This window comes from Oryx dammah, unplaced genomic scaffold (assembly GCF_014754425.2).
Source record: "Oryx dammah isolate SB20612 unplaced genomic scaffold, SCBI_Odam_1.1 HiC_scaffold_19, whole genome shotgun sequence".
In the NCBI taxonomy this organism is placed as follows: Eukaryota; Metazoa; Chordata; class Mammalia; order Artiodactyla; family Bovidae; genus Oryx; species Oryx dammah.
The window spans coordinates 87,984,703-88,008,794 of record NW_024070203.1 but is presented as its reverse complement, the minus strand read 5'-3'; the positions used below and the strand labels follow the sequence as shown (position 1 = coordinate 88,008,794).

At 41.1% G+C, this 24,092-nt stretch overlaps 1 protein-coding gene across 5 annotated transcripts in view; it reads left to right on the top strand.

Moving 5' to 3' along the window:
* Positions 1-24,092, top strand: part of WWP1 (WW domain containing E3 ubiquitin protein ligase 1) — a 141,716-nt gene that overhangs the window by 19,580 nt on the left and 98,044 nt on the right. For all 5 annotated transcript variants that reach the window (XR_005724562.1, XR_005724563.1, XM_040261128.1 and 2 more), the window contains exons 2-3: positions 4,978-5,072; positions 22,857-22,947. Coding sequence is in view for 3 of the 5 variants with exons in the window: in XM_040261128.1 (XP_040117062.1) it covers positions 22,878-22,947 (70 nt within the window). In the remaining 2 variants the exon portion in view is untranslated. The remainder of the gene's footprint in view (positions 1-4,977; positions 5,073-22,856; positions 22,948-24,092) is intronic.

The following is a 24,092-nucleotide window of genomic DNA, read 5'->3' as shown; positions in this document are numbered from 1 at the left end:
ATCTGCTGCTGAGAGAGGTTAAGTTACTTGTTGAAGGTTATGTCAGTTTATATATATATTAAGCCTTTGTAAGCCAGACACTTTTCTTAGCCATTTGTCAATATTAACTCATTTAATTCTCTTAATAAATCTATGAGGTAGGTACCATTATTTTATAGATATAAAAACTGAGGCAGTGTAGGGTAAGGGAGCTTGCCAGTAGTGGAACCAGGATTTGAACCTAGACAATCTGGCTGCAGAATTTACTCTCTCAACTATTGTTATGCTGTCTCTTAGTAAATGTGGGCGCAGAAGTTCAGATTCAGACTTGCCTCTGGTAAGTGATGGTTTCTTATTTTCAATCGTTGTTACTCTCTTCCCCCTACTCCCACCCACATCAGCCAGACTAAAGGACTTCTATCAGTGAAAGTTTACTTGTTGACAGGATCTGAGTTGGGTTTCTTCTAACTTCTAACATTACTAGATGTTGAGAGTTGTATATTAAGTTTGCTATAGAATGTAGTTTTGTTTTGTTTTTTACTAACCTCTGACTTGGCATCTGGTCCCATCACTTCATGGGAAATAGTTGGGGAAACAGTGGAAACAGTGTCAGACTTTATTTTTTTGGGCTCCAAAATCACTGCAGATGGTGATTGCAGCCATGAAATTAAAAGACGCTTACTCCTTGGAAGGAAAGTTATGGCCAACCTAGATATTAAAAAAGCAGAGATATTACCTTGCCAACAAAGGTCCGTCTAGTCAAGGCTATGGTTTTTCCAGTAGTCATGTATGGATGTGAGAGTTGGCCTGTGAAGAAAGCTGAGTGCTGAAGAATTGATTCTTTTGAACTGTGGTGCTGGAGAAGACTCTTGTGAGTCCCTTGGACTGGAAGGACTGAGGCTGAGGCTGAAACTCCAGTACTTTGGCTACCTCACCAAAGAGCTGACTCATTGGAAAAGACCCTGATGCTGGGAGGGATTGGAGGCAGGAGAAGGGGACAACAGAGGATGAGATGGCTGGATGGCATCACCGACTCGATGCACATAAGTTTGGGTGAACTCTGAGAGTTGATGATGGACACAAGGAGGCCTGGTGTGCTGTAATTCATGGGGTCGCAGAGTCGGACACAACTGAGCGACTGAACTGAATAGAACTGACTTGGGAAAGGGCAGAACTCAGTGTTTCTGTCAGCTCCAAATGGAAATATCTTTAATATTTGATCTCTCAACTGGCCTTTACTTTCTGTGTGTTACAGTTAACGGCTAGCTTAGCCTCTAGTGTAAAGTAAAACAGTAGTCGCTCAGTCATGTCTGACTCTTTGCATTCTGGTGGACTGTAGCCCTCCATGGCTCCTCCGTCCATGGGATTCTCCAGGCAAGAATCCTGGAGTGCGTTGTCATTCTCTTCTCCAGGGCATCTTCCCCACCCCGGGATCAAACCTAAGTCTCCTGCATTGCAGGCACATTCTTTACTTCCTGCTCTGAGCCACCAGGAAGTACAAAGTCTGTTGTTGATTATTAATTGCTTTTTTGGGGAAGGAATTTGCATTCTGTACAGACAGGAAGATCTTGTAAGTTTTGCTGACTTGAAGTTTAGTGAGTAAAGTTGTAGGAAATAAACTAGGAAATAAATTGCAGGGAATTAATGGGTAATAGGTATAAGGGTGTATGTCGTGATAATTTGAGGAGGCATAAGGTTAAATTCAGCGAGGCTTTTGACTGTTACAGCAAGGGAAATGCAGTAACAATACAGGTATTTGAAGATTTGAGAAAGAAAAGAAATTTTTATTAATTAGGTAACTGATTGAGTAGGTTGATTACACAGAGTGAGTTGAGAGCATGGTGGTCACATAGTGTGAAAATCTGAGACTGGGATGAGATAAATAATAAGAGTTGGATATTAATACAGACTTAAGAAATTTGACATTTTGAAGATAAATACATTTTCATCATTAAAAAAAAAACACCTCCTTTGTTCTTCCCATAAACTGGCATGTATCGGGCACTAAAATAAACTTTTAAGTTTACTGCAAGTACAGAAGGGTGGAAGGCAGATGCAGAAAGGTGGAAGAGAGGAAGTTGTGATTATTAGATCCTATGATGAAATAGGCACTTTCAGATGAAAGACAGAACAAAGCACCCCGACTACAGTCAGAGGATACAAAGTTCCTGTGCATGCCGGTCTTCGTTAGCCCAGTGTCTGGCAGATACTGCAGGTGCTCTTCCAGGCACTGTGGCTGCATGGGTCAAAAGCTGTATTCCTTTTCACTCAGTGGCACTTGCAGATGATCAGGAGGGTGAAATTCCTGTGCTTTGCTTTTAAAGGATTAATCAGTGAAGTTTATACAGGGAGGTTAGTGTGGACAAGTAAATTTTTAAGAAATCATCTAGGTTCTATCCCAGATAATTAAAAGTACACATTGAAACCTCAGCACCAAGTTTATTTGAAGGTAGAGGAAAAGGCACAGTGGTTGAGGGCTCCTGGGAAGAAAGCCCTGTAGAAAATAGAGAAGAAATGCGGACACAGACATAGAGAACAGACTTACGACTCGGAGGGTGACGGAGGAAGGGGACGGGGGGACGTATGGAGAGAGTAACATGCACACACACACTGCCACATGTAAAATAGATAGCCAGTGGGAATTTGCTCCATGACTGCGGGAGCATGGGGCTCGGTCACATGAGAGCAGTGGGATGGCGAGGGAGGTTCCAGAGGGAGGGGACACACGTGTACCATGTTGATATTTGGCAGAAACCAAGGCTGTAAAGCAATTATCCTTCAATTAAAAATAAGTAAATTTTTAAAAATTAAAATTCAACTCACTAAAAAGAGAATAATGTTACTGTTGCAGTGTTACCATTTGAAATGGTTGTACTTAGCCTGTTTCCTTGAGATGGGAATGTGTACCTGGGAAGTGCTGTGCAGACGTAGGTAGGGGTGCTCTCGGCCGGCGGGGAGCTGGGGGTCCGAGGGGCTCGAGTCCCGTGGACAGGCGCTGAAGAGGCAGTGCAGTGCTGGACGCAGCTCCAGGAGCCTGGCACGGGGTCGCCCCTGCCGTCGGTGAGATGGAAGGGGGCCAGACCCAGGGTTGGCGCAGACGCAGAGGCTGGAGCGAGGGCGGCGACCTCAAGTGCGGAGGACTGTGTTCAGAGGCCGCCCGGGAAGGCGGAAGTAGTCAGGAGACCTAGTGGTGACCATTCGGAGAGTGCGATGAAAGGGAACGGTTCTGAAGTTGAAAGGCACTGGGTGCTGAGAAGGGTTTTCCTCCTTCCTCTCCCTTTCTGCCCACGTGCATTCACCTGGGCTTTGAAACCGAGGCCTGGTGATACGTAGTCCAGATAAAATGGATCTTTCCTTTCTGAATATTTCGGTCCTACAGAAACTGTAAAACCTAACAGAAGTGTGCTTTATTATATCAGGATTCTACTAGTGAAATATTCTTGAGATATATCCAAAAGCTATCTCTGCAGTTAGAGCATTGCATTGTTTTTTAAGGTTACCCTTTAGGGTCCCCATGTACCCAGGACTGAGACATGCCCAAGAAGCAGGACTCAGCCTGGATGGTCTATCTTTGCCACATTCATGGAGTTTTAAATTTTGTGTTTTAAATTTTAATTCATTGTTAAGATTCATTGAGTTTTAAATTTTAAATTTTGTTGCCTAAATGGCTTTTTAACCTTTCAAGTTCCACGTCCATTGGACTAACTTTCTTTATCAACTGGTATATACCATCCTGTCTTGTTGCTGGGATGTTACCTGTGTATTATCGTCCTCAAGAGTACCAGTGTGGAAACAGGGACCACTTTTGTGTCCTTGCCATACCCACTTTAATAGACGAGGCAGTCACTAAGCATATTTATTGATTGATCCAGGCAGATGGATACATGATATTTCTCTGGCTTTTCTAATCCATAATGCTGTGCATAGTATGCAAAATGAATCAGATCTGTTGGATTTTTTTTTTTTTAATTTTGCTTCTGACTCAAGAATGACATCTTAAAGTAAGCAGGCAATTAAGATATATTTTCTGAGTGAGGTGTTGATAGGTCTGTAACCTTGGAGGACTGGAAATGTTGTTTATTATCTACATTCAGGACTCTTGCTATTCTTTGCAGTTGAATAGTAATGAGCTCTTATACAACTCTAATATTTTTAAAGGATTGAACTGGACATAATCAGCTTACATATAATTGGCCATATATGTTATGACCTAAATTAATTTGGACAAGTAACCATTCACTCAAAAGTTTGTTAAAACTCAGACTTTGTTTTTTTCTTTTGCCGTGACTGGTCACACAGCTGTTTCAGTGGCAGAATTGGAAATGAAATTCAAATAGTCTGACTGCAGAATTGGTCCTTGAAAACTCTATGGCATGTTGTCTTCCACAATTTGTTTCTCTCCTGTTCTCTATCCTGGTTATGGCTCCATTGTCCACCCAGATAGCGAAGTGGGACATTTTAGTTGTGTGGAATCCTCCTTCCTTCTAAGACTCAGCTATCTGTAATCATCTGTCAGAGATCTTACATGTATGCTGAGCTTTCTCCTTCTCATAGCCAGTGCTCTGGTTCAGATAAACTTGTTACTTTAAATCTGGACCCATTTCTACTGAAGTATTCTTCTAAAATGCAGTTCTTGTTATGGAAACCTATCAGTCTTACCTTCAGGATAAGCTTTAAGCTTTAAACTACTCTGCTTTGTTTATTTTGGATACCATATGAACTATCCCATAAGGTTCTTTATAGTTTAGATTACTGTTTGCCTGTGGGCCTCCTCCCTTTGCATCAGTCTTGCTGACAGTTCTCTGAATGCTCCGTGTTTTCTGTGATTCATTATTGAAGAATTGCACTCTAACACACGGTTTATTCAAAGGTTTCTTTCTCTGTGAACCTCTTCCTGACTGAGTCACCCACTTTCTCTCGTGTGCCCCAGATGTAGTGGTTGCCATTTTGCATCTGTTTTAGTAACTGTCACGCTGAAAGCTGTTTATCTGTTTATAGGTTGTCTCCTCACTAGACTATGAGCTCCGTGGAAGAAGGAATCGTGTCTTACTCATCTTTATATCTCCAGTATCTAGAACAGTTCCTGGTACAAAGTAAGTGATTAACTAAGACTGTATTTAGCAGTTAAACTCCAGACATGTTGAGAGTTAAGTATACCTATGTAGACTGAGAATGCATTGTCATAAAAACTATGGTTGTGGACTTTTAACACTTCTGAGCCACAGTACCTCCCTACTCACATAATGTCACTGTAATGCTCATATTAAACAATGTTAACTGAAACCATACTCACAGAAAACTAGTCAATCTAATCACACTAGGACCAAAGCCTTGCCTAACTCAATGAAACCAAGCCAAGCCTGTAGGGCAACCCAAGACGGGCAGATCATGGTGGAGAGGTCTGACAGAATGTGGTCCACTGGAGAAGGGAATGGCAAGCCACTTCAGCATTCTTGCCTTGAGAACCCCATGAATAGTATGAAAAGGCAAAATGGTAGGATACCAAAAGAGGAACTCCTCAGGTCATTCAGTTCAGTTCAGTTGCTCAGTCGTGTCCGACTCTTTGCGACCCCATGAATCGCAGCACACCAGGCCTCCCTGTCCATCACCATCTCCCGGAGTTCACCCAGACTTATGTCCATCGAGTCAGTGATGCCATCCAGCCATCCCATACTCAGTCATCCCCTTCGCCTCCTGCCCCCAATCCCTCCCAGCATCAGAGTCTTTTCCAATGAGTCAACTCTTTGCATGAGGTGGCCAAAGTACTGGAGCTTCAGCTTTAGCATCATTCCTTCCAAAGAAATCCCAGGGTTGATCTCCTTCAGAATGGACTGGTTGGATCTCCTTGCAGTCCAAGGGACTCTCAAGAGTCTTCTCCAATACCACAGTTCAAAAGCATCAATTCTTCGGCGCTCAATATGCCAGCACGTTTGGAAAACTCAGCAGTGGCCACAGGACTGGAAAAGGTCAGTTTTCATTCCAGTTCCAAAGAAAGGCAATGCCAAAGAATGCTCAAACTACCGCACAATTGCACTCATCTCACATGCTATTAAAGTAATGCTCAAAATTCTCCAAGCCAGGCTTCAGCAATATGTGAACCGTGAACTCCCTGATGTTCAAGCTGGTTTTAGAAAGAGCAGAGGAACCAGAGATCAAATTGCCAACATCCGCTGGATCATGCAAAAAGCAAGAGTGTTCCAGAAAAACATCTATTTCTGCTTTCTTGACTATGCCAAAGCCTTTGACTGTGTGGATCACAATAAACTGTGGAAAATTCTGAGACAGATGGGAATACCAGACCACCTGAGCTGCCTCTTGAGAAATCTGTATGCAGGTCAGGAAGCAACAGGTAGAACTGGACATGGAACAACAGACTGGTTCCAAATAGGAAAAGGAGTACATCAAGGCTGTATATTGTCACCCTGCTTATTTAACTTCTATGCAGAGTACATCATGAGAAACGCTGGACTGGAAGAAACACAAGTTGGAATCAAGATTGCCAGGAGAAATATCAATAACCTCAGAGATGCAGATGACACCACCCTTATGGCAGAAAGTGAAGAGGAACTAAAAAGCCTCTTGATGAAAGTGAAAGAGGAGAGGGGAAAACGTTGGCTTAAAGCTCACCATTCAGAAAACGAATATCATGGCATCCGGTCCCATCACTTCATTGGAAATAGATGGGGAAACAGTAGAAACAGTGTCAGACTTTATTTTTCTGGGCTCCAAAATCACTGCAGATGGTGACTGCAGCCATGAAATTAAAAGACGCTTATTCCTTGGAAGAAAAGTGATGACCAACCTAGATAGTATATTCAGAAGCAGAGACATTACTTTGCCGACTAAGGTCCGTCTAGTCAAGGCTATGGTTTTTCCTGTGGTCATGTATGGAGTTGGACTGTGAAGAAGGCTGAGTGCCGAAGAATTGGTGCTTTTGAACTGTGGTGTTGGAGAAGACTCTTGAGAGTCCCTTGGACTGCAAGGAGATCCAACCAGTCCATTCTGAAGGAGATCAGCCCTGGGATTTCTTTGGAAGGAATGATGCTAAAGCTGAAGCTCCAGTACTGTGGCCACCTCATGCAAAGAGTTGACTCATTGGAAAAGACCCTGATGCTGGGAAGGATTGAGGGCAGGAGGAGAAGGGGACGACCGAGGATGAGATGGCTGGATGGCATCACTGACTCGATGGACATGAGTCTGAGTGAACTCTGGGAGATGGTGATGGACAGGGAGGCCTGGTATGCTGCGATTCATGGGATCGCAAAGAGTCGGACACAACTGAGCGACTGAACTGAAAGAATGTATATAGATACAGAAGCAACCTAAGTGTCCATCAACAGATAAGTGGATTAAGACGATATGATGGGTGTGTGTGCGTATATGTGTACAATGGGGTATACATTTTAATCGGCCATAAAAAGGAATGAGATTTTGCCATTTGTATCAGCAGATGAACTTTGAGGGTATTATGCTCAGTGAAATAAGTCAGACAAAGACATACTGTATGGTATCACTTATATGTGGAATCTAAAAAAACAACCAACTAGTGAATGTAACAGAAAAGAAAGACTCAGATACAGAGAATGAATTAGTGGTTACTGGTGTTGACAGGGAAGGAGGAGGGGCAATATAAAGATAGGAGATTTAGAGGTATAAACTATTATGTATAAAATAAGCTACACGGATATATCTGTACACATGGGAATACAGCCACTATTTTAAAATGATTATAAATGCGGCATAATCTTTAAAAATTATGAAACTATACTGTACATCTATAACTTACATAATATTGCACATCAGCTATACTTCAATAAAAAATTCATTATCACATTAAAAATTAGGTATGTAGCAGTACTTTACGTGTATTTTAAGTGCGTGCCTGCTAAGTCACTTCAGTCGTGTTTGACTCTTTGCGACCTTATGGACTGTAGCCCGCCAGACTCCTCTGTCCGTGGGATTCCCCAGCAAGGATACTGGAGGGTTGCCATTCCCTCTTCCAGGGGATCTTCCCGACCCAGGGATCAAAACTTTGTGTCTTAGGTCTCCTGCATTGCCAGGCACATACCAGGCATTTACCACTAGCACCCCCTGGGAAGCCCTTATAACCTAAGCCCGATAAAATTGCCATGCAACTTTGTTATTAAATGAAATATGAAAGCTAATTGTTGAAGTAGATGATTTTGTTTGCTGTGTATCTTGCCTGTTAAGGCAAAGTAGTACTATTTTTGAACCATTTTTATCACTTGCAGTTTAAATTTTCAGTTACTGGTGACTAGAGGCATGCACTCTAGGATCCGAGGGCTGGTCTGTATAGAACAAAGGGAGGAATAGCTTGGGGGCAGAAATCTGGGTACAGAAAAAATTTTAAGCAGTTAGCGGGAACAGTCTTTTGCCTAGTTGGCAGTTTCACAGTCTGCACAGCGTTTTAAACTTTACAATTCTTTTTAAATAACTCTTCCTCAGTCTTTATCCTCAGCAGTGACCTTTTGGTCTAATTCACTAATAAAGTCCCTCAATTTTCTTTTAATCTACCTCCAGAGTAATTCATATCTTCACTTATTCTTCGATCCCTCATTTACTGTTCAGGGGAAGAAGTACCTCCTTTTTCTTGAAAGACTAATTACATACCATCTGTGGGAACGCTGTGGCTTTTCCTGGTTTGCCTTATCAGGGTGCAGGCGTACTCCCTACCTGATCTGATGAGTTAATGATTGACACTTTTCTATGTCTACTTCCTTCTCATCATGTATTTTTTACACTTTTTAAAATTCTATAATTTGAACGTGCCAGTTCTGGATTGTGTTAACATACTGAAGTTAATAATAAAAGCAAACCTTTGGGAACCAGTTACTCTGCTCAGAACTGGGTCAGTACCAACACAGTTAAAGAGCTGCCTGTGAGTACCTCTGTTACCTACATTCCTGCCCTTCCCCAACCCCTGAAGTAACTGCCATTTTCAATTTTTTCAAAATTATCTTTTTAAAAAAATAGTATTACCACATATGTTTCTTTATTTTGAATTTAATATTATGTTTAGAGTCTTTTTAAAGCTTGCACAAATGATGTTTTAAGAAAAGTCTAGTTTATAAACAGATCTTTATATTTCAATGAAAATATCCAAGCATCATAAAAGAATGATAGAGAAGGCTCAGTGCATATTCAAATTTATAACAAGAAAATAACCGTGGAGACTTATTTTTGTATGATGTGGATATTGCTGTACCATATATAAAAGAAAGCTCCTTACTCAGAGTGCAGAAGTGTAGCCAGATGTATCTCCACACAGTGGTTTCTTGAATTTGTGAAGAATTTTCAGTTAGATTCATAGCTTAGATTCATAGCGTCCTCCTTGAAGAGTGGTGACTGTCGTTTGCTTGCCCTTTGCACCTCAGCAGTTCTTCAGTGGGCCTCATTCAGTTGTTTATACTGATCACAGAAGCTTTTGAGACACAGGATCCACAGTGTTCCCATGTTTCTGGATTTTTTTCCGTTGTGTAATTGTAGCATTTTCAGAAGAAATACATAGCAAAAGGTGAGGCTATGGTAACTGCGAAAAGAATTCGTTTCTTCTTTGTCATTAAGAATTGGAAGTCTTCCTTGATGCTCAGTGTAGAACATTAAGTCTTGGAGGTGGGACTCAGTGAAAGAAAGATATTACTGCTTTGAACTCGTGTTTGTCTATTTTCATTTACTATTACGTTTTCTAAGATCCATTCATGCTGTTGCCTACAGCTATAGTTCATTCATTCTCACTACTGTATAATGTTCCATTGTGTATTAGCCTAATTCTTTTAACCATTTTTCTGCCAGTAAACATTTGAGCATATTGGTGATGGCTTTTATTATGAAGAATGCTTAAATTTGGAACAAGTATCAGTGCAAAATTTTTGTAGTATGTACCTAGAATTGTTCATTCAGTTCAGTTCAGTCGCTCAGTCGTATCCAGCTCTTCGCAACCCCATGAATCACAGCACACCAGGCCTCCCTGGCCATCGCCATCTCCTGGAGTTCACTCAGACTCACGTCCATCAAGTCGGTGATGCCATCCAGCCATCTCATCCTCTGTTTTCCCCTTCTCTTCCTACCCCCAATCCCTCCCAGCATCAGAGTCTTTTCCAATGAGTCAACTCTTCACATGAGGTGGCCAAAGTACTGGAGCTTCAGCTTTAGCATCATTCCTTCCAAAGAAATCCCAGGGCTGATCTCCTTCAGAATGGACTGGTTGGACTCTCAAGAGTCTTCTCCAACACCACAGTTCAAAAGCATCAATTCTTCAGCACTCAGCTTTCTTCACAGTCCAACTCTCACATCCATGCATGACCACTGGAAAAACCATAGCCTTGACTAGACGGACCTTTGTTGGCAAAGTAATGTCTCTGCTTTTGAATCTGCTATCTAGGTTGGTCATCACTTTTCTTCCAAGGAGTAAGCGTCTTTTAATTTCATGGCTGCAGTCACCATCTGCAGTGATTTTGGAGCCCAGAAAAATAAAGTCTGACACTGTTTCTACTGTTTCCCCATCTATTTGCCATGAAGTGATGGGACCGGATGCCATGATCTTCGTTTTCTGAATGTTGAGCTTTAAGCCAACTTTTCACTCTCCTCTTTCACTTTCATCAAGAGGCTTTTTAGCTCCTCTTCACTTTCTGCCATAAGGGTGGTGTCATCTGCATCTCTGAGGTTATTGATATTTCTCCTGGCAATCTTGATTCCAGCTTGTGTTTCTTCCAGTCCAGCGTTTCTCATGATGTACTCTGCATAGAAGTTAAATAAGCAGGGTGACAATATACAGCCTTGACGTACTCCTTTTCCTATTTGGAACCAGTCTGTTGTTCCATGTCCAGTTCTACCTGTTGCTTCCTGACCTGCATACAGATTTCTCAAGAGGCAGGTTAGGTGGTCTGTTATTCCCTTCTGTCTCAGAATTTTCCACAGTTTATTGTGATCCACACAGTCAAAGGCTTTGGCATAGTCAAGAAAGCAGAAATAGATGTTTTTCTGGAACACTCTTGCTTTTTGCATGGTGCAGCGGATGTTGGCAATTTGATCTCTAGTTCCTCTGCCCTTTCTGAAGCCAGCTTGAACATCTGGAAGTTCACGGTTCATGTATTGCTGAAGCCTGGCTTGGAGAATTGTGAGCATTACTTTACTAGCGTGTGAGATGAGTGCAGTTGTGTGGTAGTGTGAGCATTCTTTTGCATTGCCTTTGTTTGGGATTGGAATGAAAAGTGATCTTTTCCAGTCCTGTGGCCACTGCTGAGTTTTCCAAATTTGCTGGCATATTGAGTGCAGCACTTTCACAGTATCATGTTTCAGGATTTGAAATAGCTCAACTGGAATTCCATCACCTCCACTAGCTTTGTTCATAGTGATGCTTTCTAAGGCCCACTTGACTTCACATTCCTGGATGTCTGGCTCTAGGTGAGTGATCATACCATCATGATTATCTATAAGGACATGCAAATGATCTGCTTTATAAAATAATGCCAAGTTGTTTTCCAACAAGTTTACCAAATTTAATACCTACCAGCAGTTTAAGGTTTGCCAGTTTAAGCAACTAGTAGCAGTGTGTAGAGTCACCACTGCCCCACCTTTTTTTCTTTCCATTATTTAGGTCAAAATTCCTATTCTTTACCATTCTCATGAGTTTGAAAATAGCATCTCTTGTGGTCTTAACTAGTATTTCTCTGATGAATAATTGAGATTCTGTATTTCTTAAAAATACATCTTGGCCAGACAAGTTTCCATGTCTATAAAATTTCTGTTCAATTTGTTTTCTTTTCCCCACATTTGCTTACTGTTTTTTTTTTTTTTTAACTTTTTTGTCAGGGTTCTTACATAGTTTAATTACTAATGTTTATTCAGTTTTACATTTTGTAAATATCTCCCAGTTTGTGGCTTGTCTTTTAATTGTTTGTTTTTAATGATGTTTTATGCTAAATAGAAGTTCTCAGTTTCTACACAGTGAAAATATTCATTCTTTTCTTCTTTGGTTAGTATGCTTAAGAAATCTTTCTTTTTGGGAGGACTGAAAACAATAGTGTAATTTCTTTTAAAACTTTGTCTTTCATATTAATATCACTAGTCCGTCTTCAGTTGATTTTGTATACTGCCGGGGTCCAGCCCCGGTGGATCCAGGGAATTCGAAGGTGGGGACGGCGTCGGTGTCTTTGGAAAAATACATATTTAATTACAGATATAGGAGAGATTAGAAATGGATAGTGTAGTAGGAGATTTAGTGGAGAAAAGAGGCTGAATTTAGCCAGAGAAACAGGAGCAAGAAAGAAGCGACATGGTGGAATCAGTCTTTCCGGAAACTGATCCGATTTCTTTATTTTTGGGTTTGCTTATATACCTTTTGTTACACATAGGGATGAATACAGAGTCACGCGGGGGGGTCTTAGGGATATTATATCATCTTGTGGTCATGAGTGAGACCTGCTGACATTCTAGGATCCTTTCTTTCTGATAACCAAAAACCTTATTTCTTAAACCAGGCACCACCCTCCAGATAAAGTTGCATTCCTATAGGGTGAGGGTGTAGTGAGTTACAATCAAGAAAGGAATTTATTTAACCCAAGGTTAACAGGATTAATCTTAAAGGTTAATACCTATCTCTCCTATATGCTTAAAGGTTAATACTTATTTCTCCTATATGTTAGTTATGTTCATTATAAGGGCAGGGAATATGGAGATTTAGCAGCAAACATCAGCCCAACAAATGAAAAACCCTTCACCAATGCTCCCCTTAAGATCTATCTAGTCTTAAGATAGTGATAAGGTTACATTTTTACATGGCAAGAACACAGGGATTTATAATAAAGTGCAGTGATCTATTACAAAAGAGAAAATTCATTAACTCAAAAAGTCTAGTATTGCTAACATCAAAAACTACTATATTTCGTTTTCTATATTCCAAATACATTGATTATATTCCTAGGTGCCTAAGGATATGGAGGCCTGAAGAAAAAGCCCTATGCTAATTAAGACTCTCAAAATACTCCAAAACTCTCTGTGCTGTTTATGGTTGCAGCAGAGAGGTTTGACCTGAGACATCCTTGTCCCACCCAGAGCAGGGAATTAGCAGCAATCATTGACACAACAAATGAAAAACCCTTCACTGATATAATTTCTAACTAACCCACTATACCAATAATTTCTAACTCCCCAAAAGAATTTGCCTTTTGTAAGTCTAAAACATCTCGTGCCTCTCAGATTGGGAGGCTGTAAACAATCACATGTGGCCAGACAAACCTATACCGGTGGGCTAGATAACCTTCAGAGCAGTCCGTAAGCTGAAACACTCTTATCATGCCCAGGAATTTTTATTGCCTTGGAGCTGCAAGTTAACTCCTTCTCCAAGAGAAACGGTTATGGGGGAGAGCCCCCGTAAAGTCAGAGGTGTAGGCGAGAGCATAAAACAGACTCTGGTTTTGGGGTTAGATGCTTGGGAACAGGGGGTTTCCTGAGGCTTGATCATGCCTTTGGGTATACCAAGCCTCTTTCCTTATGACCTTTGCCATGGGCGGAGTTCCTCACGCTGGCCCCCAATAGTATACGATGTGAGGTAGGAATCCAGGCTAATTCTTCCAATATAGATAATATCAGAACCATTTAATTGTCCCTCCTTTCTCACAGTTCTGCATTGCTACATCTGTTGTATTAGTATGTCCTTAGATATGTAGGTCTTTTGGGAAACTTTATTTTTTACTTTTTATTTTGTGTTGAAGGATACCAAATTAACAATGTTGCGATAGTTTCAGGTGGAGGCAGTGGGACTCAGCCACACATATACATGTATCCATTCTCTTGTGGGCCTCTTTACGTTGTTTCACTTTATTTGTTGTTGTTTTTATTCAGTCGCTAAGTTGTTTCCGACTCTTTGCAACCCCATGGACTGCAGCACACCAAGCTTCCCTGTCCTGCACTAACTCCCGGGGTTTGCTCAAACTCATGTCCATTGAATTAGTGGTGCTGTCCAACTGTTTTATGCTGTGACACGCACTTCTCCTCTTGCCCTCAATCTTCCTCAGCATCAGAGGCTTTTCCAGTGAGTCAGTTCTTTGCATCAGGTGGCCAAAGTATTGGAGCTTCAGCTTGCATTAGTCCTTCCAGTGAATATACAGGACTGATTTCCTTTAGGATGGACTGGCTTGATCTCCTCACAGTTCAAGGGACTCTCGAGAGTCTTTTCCAGCACTAGAGTTCAAAAGCATCAATTCTTTAGCAATCAGCCTTCTTTATGGTCCTACTGTCACATCTGTACATGGTTACTGGAAAAATGATAGCTTTGACTCTGTGGACCTTTGTCAGCAAAGTGATGTCTTTGCTTTTAATATGCTATCTAGGTTTGTCATAGCTTTCCTTTTCTCCAGACAAGAATCCCAGAGTGGGTAGCCATTCCCTTCTCCAGGAGATCTTCTCAACCCAGGGATCCAACCCAGGTCTCCTGCATTGCAAGTGGATTCTTTATTTCCTGAGCCACGAGGGAAGACCCTCCAAGGAGCAAGCGTCTTTTAATTTCAAGGCTGCGGTCACCATCAGCAATGATCTGGGAACCCAAGAAAATGAAATCCGTCACTGCTTCCACCTTTTCCCTCTTCTATTTGCCATGAAGTGATGGGACAGGATGCTATGATCTTAGCTTTTGAATGTTCAGTTTTAAGTCAGCGTTTTCACTCTCCTCTTTCACTTTCATCAAGGGGCCTTTAGTTCCTCTTCACTTTCTGCTGTTAGAGTGGTATCATCTTCATATCTGAGGTTGATATTTCTGTCAGCAATCCTGATTCCAGCTTGCGCTTCATCCAGCCCAGCATTTCACATGATGTCCTCTGCATAGAAGTTAAATAAGCAGAGTGACAGTATATCGCCTTGACCTACCCCTTTCCCAATTTTGAACCAGTCAGTTGTTCCATGTAAGGTTCTAAATGTTGCTTCCTGACCTGCATTCAGGTTTCTCAGGAGACAGGTAGGGTGGTCTAGTATTCCCATCTCTTGAAGAATTTTTCACAGTTTGTTGTGATTCATGTAGTCAGTGAAACAGAAATAATATTTTTTGGAATTCCCTTGCTTTCTCTATTATGCTACAGATTTTGTTAGTTTGATCTCTGGTTCCTTTGCCCTTTCTAAACCCAGCTTGTACTTCTGGAGTTCTCAGTTCACATATGACTGAAGCCTAGTTTGAAGGATTTTGAGCATAACCTTACTGGCATGTGGAAAGAGTGCAGTTGTATAGTTTGAACATTCTTTAGCATTGCCCCTCTTTGCAGTTGGAATGAAAACTGACCTTTTCCAGTCCTGTGGCTACTGCTGAGTTTTCCAAATTTGCTGGCGTATTGAGTCCAGCACTTTCACAGTATATTCTTTTAGGATTTGAAATAGCTCAGCTGGAATTCCATCACCTCCACTAGCTTTGTTTGTAGTGATGCTTCCTAAGGCCCACTTGACTTCGCACTTCAGGATGCTCACTCTCAGTAAGTGACCACACCATCATGGTTATTCAGGACATTATGATCTTTTTTGTATAATTTTTGTGTGTACTCTTGCCACCTCTTCTTAATCTCTTCTGGTTTTATTAGGTCCTTACTGTTTCTTTTATTGAACCCATCTTTGCATGAAATGTTCCCTTGATATCGCCAATTTTCTTGAAGAGATCTCTAGACTTTCCCATTCTATTGTTTTCCTCTACTCCCTTGCATTGTTCACTGAAGAAGGTCTTATCTTCCCTTGTTATTTATTCTCTGGAACTTTGCATTTAGTTGGGTCTATCTTTCCGCTTCTCCTTCGCTTTTCACTTGTCTTTTCTCAGCTATTTGTAAGGCCTCTTCAGACAACCACTTTGCCTTCTTGCATTTCTTTTTCTTTGGGAAGGTTGTGGTCACTGCTTCCTGTGCAGTGTCACAAACCTCCATCCATAGCTCTCCAGGCATCCGGCTACCTGATCTAATCCCTCGAATCTATTCATCACCTCTACGGTATACTCATAAAGGATTTTATTTAGGGCATACCGAATGGCCCTAGTGGCTTTACCTACTTTCTTCAATTTAAGTCTGAATTTTATAATAAGGAATTTAGGATCTGAGCCACTGTTAGCCCAGGTTTTGTTTTTGCTGACTGTATAAAATTTTTCCATCTTCAGCTGCAAAGTAGAAGATCAGGCTGATTTCAGTGTTGACCATTTGGTGGTGTCCATGTGTAGAGTTGTCTTTTGTGTTGTTGAAAGAGGGTATTGGCTACGACCAGTGTGTTCTGTTGGCAAAACTCTAAACTTGCCCATTACCTGAGGTATCTCTTGACATCCTACTTTTGCATTCCAATCCCCTATGGTGAAAAGGACATCTTTTTTGGTGTTAGTTCTAGAAGGTCTTGTAGGTCTTCATAGAACCGGTCAACTTCAGCTTCTTGGGCATTAGAGGTTGGAGCAGAGACTTGGATGGCTGTGATGGTGAATGGTTTGCCCCCTGCTCTTCCCCTGTAGCATATTGGACACCTTCCAGCGTGTTGGGCTCATCTTCCACTTGTCACATCTTTATGCCGTTTCATAGTGTTCATGCGTTCCCGTGGCAGGAATGCTGGAGTGGGTTGCCGTTGGCCCTCGTTTTGTCAGAAATCTCCATTATGACCCGTCCGTCTTGAGTGGCCTCGCACTGTGTGGTTCATAGCTTCATTGAATCACACAAGCTCCTTCACCACAGCCAGGCTGCGATCCATGAGGGCGCCATTGTATTTACCCTTCACCAAGTCTTGCCAGACATTTATTTGTTTTAGTATTTTCTAAGAACTGTGACTTTGTTGATATTCTCTGTTACTTTTTTTTTTACTTCATTAGTTTCTGTTTTTTTATTACCTTTTGCTTTCTTAGGGTTTACTGATTTCTATCTTTCTAATTTAACAGATTGTCCTGTTAATTCATTTACTTTCAGCCTTTCTTTTCCTAGGACAAGTCATTAAGGCTATAGATTTGCCTCAAACTGTAACATTTACTGTATTCCAAAAATGTTTGTAATTCAGTTACATTCATTTTTAAGTGTTGTTTTGGAAGCCTGATGTGTTGCAGTCCATGGGGTCACAAAGAGTCAGACACTACTTTGCAGCTAAACAACAAAACATTTTTATTTTTTGAAATTGTATTTAGTTATTTATGTTTGGTTGAGCTGGATCTTCATTGCTACTCAAGAGCTTTGTCTAGTTGCAGTGAGCAGGGGTTTTGCTCTTGTTGAGACGTGGGTGCTTCTCACTGCGTTGGCTTCACTTGTTACAGAGCATGTGCCCTGGGGCAGGAGGCTTCAGTACTTCTGGCTCCAGGTTTCTACAGCGCAGGCTCAGAACTTGTGCCCTGTGGGCACAGTTGCTCCTGGCGTGTGGAGTCTTTCCAGACTGGGGACCTCACCTGCGTCCTCTGCATTGGCAGGTGGACTCACAACCCCTCTTCCTGGGGAGTCCAGTTTTTAGTATTTTTAGAAAAATTTCCATTACCGTTTCTGACGATTCATGAAATATTTAGAAGTGTTATTATTTTCTATTTGTATTTTAAAAATTAATCTTTCATTATTGATTTTTAACTTAACTGCATTTTTATCAGCACCCAGGAAGAAAATTAAACATATTCTTTGAAATTTAGTGACATTTCAGTTACCTCCCAACATATGTATTATTTTTCTATATGTCCCATGTATCCTTGAGAATAATGTTTGTTTTCTAAAACTTAGGTTCTGTTCATTAAATTCTTGTTCATCATTTTGTTTTTAGGTATTTTTTGATTCACTTGATCTATAGAAAATTAATGTGTGTTGAAATCACCCAAATCAATGGTCAGTTTCTTCCTGTAGTTCTACAATCTTTACAGGCTTTTCTCCTCCTGGGAGACTGTGATTTTTTTTTTTTTTGCCTGGTCTGGATGGAGATTTGATTTGCTTAGAAATGTTTCAGGGTAGAGAGAAGCTAGGAGAAAGCACAGGCTGTAGAATTCTCTTTTTAATTTTCACTGTCAACTGGGAGAGCAGTGTACTCACGGTACTGAACTTAGAAGCTGCGTTCTTCAGGTTCCTTTGGGTTCTCAGGTTCTCTAGAGCTCTTGATCCTTTTTGTTCTGTCTCCTCTCAGACTTCTTCCATTCGTCCTGATTACTTCATCTCTTGGTTCATGCTGGTGCTCCCACTTTCGAGGCTTTTGGGGTACTCACCACATCTGCCCTATTTTCATCTTTACAGGTTGATCCTTGCTGAGATGGTTGAACTGGAGTGGCATCTCCCCATCACTTGTAGGGGACTGCTGCTCTGTGTTTGAACTGAGATCAACAGAGGATTAGCACTTCACTTCACCTAAGCATTCTCTCGATGGAGGGGCCAGCATTTCCTCTGGTAGCTCATCAGGTCTGGGAAGCTTAGAAGTTGGAGAGTGACAGTCTTTTGCTTTTACTGAGTATTTCATCTTTTTTCCAGAGAGGTCTCACTCTTTCCTTCACACACCCTGATCTGACTTCTGGCGGATGCGGCAAGGTCCCAGTCCAAGGTGACTTACTTCCTGTTCTTGACCATCACTGTTCTTGAAATTATTTACTTTGCCAGTTTTGGTTTCCCTCCAAGGCCGTCATTCTAGCTGGAGATCAAACCAGTCCATCCTAAAGAAAATCAGTCCTGAGTGTTCATTGGAAGGACTGATGCCGAAGCTAAAGCTCCAGTACTTTAGCCACCTGATGCAAAGATCCGACTCATTGGAAAAGACTCTGATGCTGAGAAAGATTGAGGGCAGGATAAGGGGACGACAGAGGATGAGATGGTTGGATAGCATCACCAACTTGATGGACATGAGTTTGAGCAAGCTCCAGGAGAGGGTGAAGGACAGAGAAGCCTGGCGTACTGTAGTCCATGGGGTCGCAGAGAGTCTGACACAACTGAGCGACTGGACAGCAAGCTGATGCTGCCCTTTCTCCCATTCCTTCTGTAGCTGCTCTTCTCCTTTTTCTCTCACAACTGGGGCATCAGGCTGAGCTTTGCTGTTCCAAAGGTGCTGCCTGAAAGCTAGATAAGGAGGTCAGCAGAGGAGACATCTTCGTTAGGAGTACCCTGAGGCTTTAAATGCAGTTTGGGTCTCTGGAAGGGTCCTCTGTCGTCATACCTATAATATCTTGAGAGCAGTTGTCTTTGGTGCTCCGCGACTGAACGTCCTATCTATAGAGCTTCACAGTCATTGTCCCTCTAGTACCCGCTGTAGCTTGCCTTTTCCCACTGTTTATCCTGAAGTCATGGCCTCTGTTACAGCCTCTGCTGCCTTAGTCGTGACGGCATTCGTGGCCTCCATAGCGATCACGATGTTTGCCTTCAAAGCTCTCTTCACCTCTTCTAGGTGAATAGGCAAATCCAGGCTGTCTGTACAGGACAGCTTCTCCGGTCCGTATCTGTTTTGTGAAAATTGTGATTTCTTTTTCAGTGAAAAGAACCACCATCCTTGTCCCTGTCCTGTCTTTGATTAGCAGGGTTCCCTGGAATTCTGCTGTCTAGAGATTCTTTACTGAAGCTCTAGGGCTGAACAGGAACTCCAGGTTCTCAAACTGAGCATAATGAAAACCTTTCCACCTCCCTGCATTACTGGGTTCTCACGGTAAATGCTCGGTGCTGATAACTCTCTAAAGAACTCCTGGATGGAGACTTCTGCTTCTCACAAGTTGGGCTCCCTAGAAAGACAGTGTAGGGTGGCAGATGGGGAAGTGGCCCTGTTCCCAGCAGCCTGTGGAGCAGTGGGCGGGATGGAAGTCAGTCTCAGGTGCTGTGACGTGCTATCATTGTAACTGTGTCAGATGGTTGAAACAGCCTCAGATCGTCTGTTTCGGGGTCATAGATGGTGCTTCTACCATGCTATACCATTCCTCAACCTGGAAGTCTGTCAGGGACTTGGCATTCTTTTTGGCTGAGATCACTTTGTTGGGCTGGGAGAAGGAACCAAAGCTAGGCTTTTTTTTTTTTTTTTTAAAGCATGGAAATTTGGAGTTCTCTGTCTGCTTACATAGATTGACTCTTGTATCATTTTCTTTGTTTTCCCTGATAATGCTCTTTTTCTGCTATTATGACTAAGCCCAGCTTTCCTTTTGTTCGTATTTGCCTAATACGTCCTTTCCAATAGTTTTGCTTCCATGCTGTCAGCATCTTTATTTTGTAGGCATCTCTCATCTTACTCTTGTATTTGCTGTTACTGTGATTATTTCTATATTTGCACTCTCTTACTTTACGCTTTCTGATAATGCTGGTTGTTTATGCTTTCTTTTTTTCCTTTCCTTTTCTAGCCATTTTTTGGAAATTGAATTTTTTTCTTAAATTGTATTCTCTTCTACTCTACTGGTTTGGAAATTACACTGCTTATTTCTGTTCTTCTGTGGTTACCCTTGAAATCCTGCTGGGAATGCTACGTAGTCCAAAGTTAAGCCAGAGCACAGGCCCTCTGCCGGACGATGCAGAGAGTTGACCTCGTCAGCCCCTGTCCTCTTGCTCCCTGCCCAGCCCCTCCACTTCGTGCCTCTGTCCTTGGTTCTGTATTTTAATGGTTTATTCTGGTTCTATTTACATACCATAATAAGATGTCACTGTTGTTACTTTGTTGGCGGTGTTTCTCTAGATTCACTTGTGTGCTGACCAGTTTCTTTACTCATCTTTCCCTTCCTGCATCTCAGAGCATCCTCCTGTGTAATTTTATTCTGTTTTGGAAATGTGTCTTTCAGATTTTGTCGAAGTAAAGGCCTTCTGTTGGTAAACTCTTTTTGGTTTCTCTGGCACAGACTTGATACCTTCTGTGTTCCAAAGAGAGTTTTGGTGCTTGAATCCATTTTCTCAGTTTCTGCAGATAGATGCTTGCTCCGCTTTCTGTGTTTCTGTGGCTGCTTGCTGAGAATCCTGCTGTCACCTGACTCTCTTCTGAGTGCCATCACTCTTCTCTCTGGCTGCTTTTAGCTTGCCCTGTGTTTTGGTGCTGTGCACTGTGACTGCTGTGTGTCCCTGGGTGTCCAAACGTGAGTGTGTTCATGCCCTGTGTTTCGGTGCTATGCAGCGTGACTGCTGTGTGTCCCTGTGTGTCCAAATGTGAGTGTCTTCATGTTTACCCCAACTGTTTCATGCAGTGTTTCTTAGAATTGTGAACAAGTGTATTTCACGGTTCTAGAAAACTAAGTCATTTTCTCTGCTAGTACGACCTCCTCTTTCTTCATTTTCTGAGATTATGAGTAGAAATATATGTCAGGTCAACATTTTATCTTTTCATGTCTTTTAGTTTCTCTTTGATTTTTCAAGCTATTTATCTCAGCATTACTTCTAAATGAATTTTTAAAGTTTATATTCAAGTTTGGTGATTCTCTCTTAAGTGCTATCTAATCTGAATAAACTATAGGCTCTAATTAATAATAATGTATTGATATGGGACAAATACAGCATCCTAATATAAGAAATCAATAGTAGAGGACACTGGGTATAGGATATATGAGAATGCTATTTTCTTTACAACTTTTCCGTAAATCTGAAACTATTCTAAAATGAAGAGTTTAAGCAAATTCGAAATGGTTCTTTTTCAGATACGCAATGCCATTTTCATGGTCTCTTTGCTTGACCAACGTGCCTTTTATTGCTAAAACTAATTTTTAAAAATTTATGTTTAATAATTTTTATTATTTTTTATGTTTGTTCAGTTCAGTTCAGTTCACTCACTCAGTTGTGTCCGACTCTTTGCGACCCCATGAGTCGCAGCACACCAGGCCTCCCTGTCCATCACCAACTCCTGGAGTTCACTCAGATTTGCGTCCATCGAGTCAGTGATGCCATCCAGCCATCTCATCATCCGTTGTCCCCTTCTCCTCCTGCCCCCAATCCCTCCCAGCATCAGAGTCTTTTCCAATGAGTCAACTCTTCGCATGAGGTGGCCAAAGTACTGGAGTTTCAGCTTTAGCATCATTCCTTCCAAAGAAATCCCAGGGCTGATCTCCTTCAGAATGGACTGGTTGGATCTCCTTGCAGTCCAAGGGACTCTCAAGAGTCTTCTCCAACACCACAGTTCAAAAGCATCAATTCTTCGGCACTCAGCCTTCTTCACAGTCCAACTCTCACATCCATACATGACTACTGGAAAAACCATAGCCTTGACTAGACAGACCTTAGTTGGCAAAGTAAAGTCTCTGCTTTTGAGTATGCTATCTAGGTTGGTCATCACTTTTTTTCCAAGGAGTAAGCGTCTTTTAATTTCATGGCTGCAGTCACCATCTGCAGTGATTTTGGAGCCCAGAAAAATAAAGTCTGACACTGTTTCTACTGTTTCCCCATCTATTTGCCATGAAGTGGTGGGACCAGATGCCATGATCTCGTTTTCTGAATGTTGAGCTTTAAGCCAACTTTTTTACTCTCCTCTTTCACTTTCATCAAGAGGCTTTTGAGTTCCTCTTCACTTCCTGCCGTAAGGGTGGTGTCATCTGCATATCTGAGGTTATTGATATTTCTCCCGGCAGTCTTGATTCCAGCTTGTGTTTCTTCCAGTCCAGTGTTTCTCATGATGTACTTTGCATATAAGTTAAATTATGCTTAATAATCATCATAATAAAGTCCATGAGGGTAAAAAACATATTTATATTACTTTTTCAATCTTGCCCTTAATGTTCATCTTTATCTTAGTAGGTTAAAGGTGAATAGAAGTTTAGCCTTAAAATAGTTGCCATTCAGGTTAAAGCTGAAGTAGCTCAGCTTTGTGTTTTATTTAAAAAGTAAAAATAGGGTGGGGCAGTGAAATAGAATTTGAAAAAATTATCTATAAAAAGAAACATGCAAGATTTACTGGGGACAAGGTGTTAATTGTATTGAAAATTATAATCTCTAGTCTAATATATGAATAAATTAACTTTTTTGTAGATTTAAGCTGAGTTTTGGGACATGGCCACTGCTTCACCAAGGTCTGATACTAGTAATAACCACAGTGGAAGGTTGCAGTTACAGGTAACTGGTAAGTTGTTTTCACAGTAATTTAAACTAATAGTTCTCTGATGAAACTTTCTTTTTAATGCCTAATATAGCAGACTTATTTCGTAAGTATCTTTTCTTTTAGATTTATGCCATGGTGTATTTGTTGCAATAGGCCTCAAAGATAGAAACTCTGTAAAAATATTTATTCCGTAAGTATTTACTGAACCTGTACTGGATGCAGAGGAGCTCTGTCCTTTTTGGTGGTGGAAGAATTTGGGTATTAGAATAAACCCCATTGAACTGAACTAGTGTTTAAATGATTATTAGAATGGAGAAAGATGCTAAAAGCCCTTTTCCATGCGTTTAAGCCATTCATTCAATCATGGGCAAATAGTTGTTAAGTGGAATTCCATATATGAAAACACAAGACCCTAGTACTCCAGGGACTTACTATAAAATGTCAAGCAGGTTTGTTTTGCATTGACACTTATCATGCAAAGTGACTGTTAACTGGATACAGTGAGAACTTAAAGGAAAGTGTCACAGTTCTGCTTGGAACTGGAGATGGCCTGTAGGTCTGTGAAAGCAGGGTAAGAGAAGGATTCACAGAGGGTAACACTTCGACTCTTGTAGGAAGGATTAGAGTTCACTGCAGATTGGCAGCCAAAAGTATGGGAGGGAGAAGGAACAGCATATGTAAAAGCAGGGAAGAGCCTTGGTTCAGATCATTTATTCTAGCTAATTGGAGTAATGTTTCAAAGAACAGTCCTTCAACCAGAAATTTTACTAGTATAAATTTATCTTGCAGGTATTTATATTGTTCATATATGCATATAAATAATGTCCACATATAATGTATGTGGATAGTTTATATATAAATATCTGCAAGATAAATTAGTAGGAGTAACAGAAAAAGAATCTTTAATACCAAAAGATTGGCAGAATTCTAGATAAACAATGACATGAAATGAATATGTGTACCAGTAAGAGCCAAGTTCTAAGATAATATTTTTAAGTGAAAAAGCAAAGTGTGAAATAGTGCATATAGCCATATGGATATGAAAAGGAGGGATGTTTGTATGTGGCTCTGTGCTTACAACATTAGAAATAATATTTGCCTTAGGAGAGGCAGGTTGAGTTTCAGATAAGAAAGAGATATACTGTAATTCCCATGGTACTCATAAC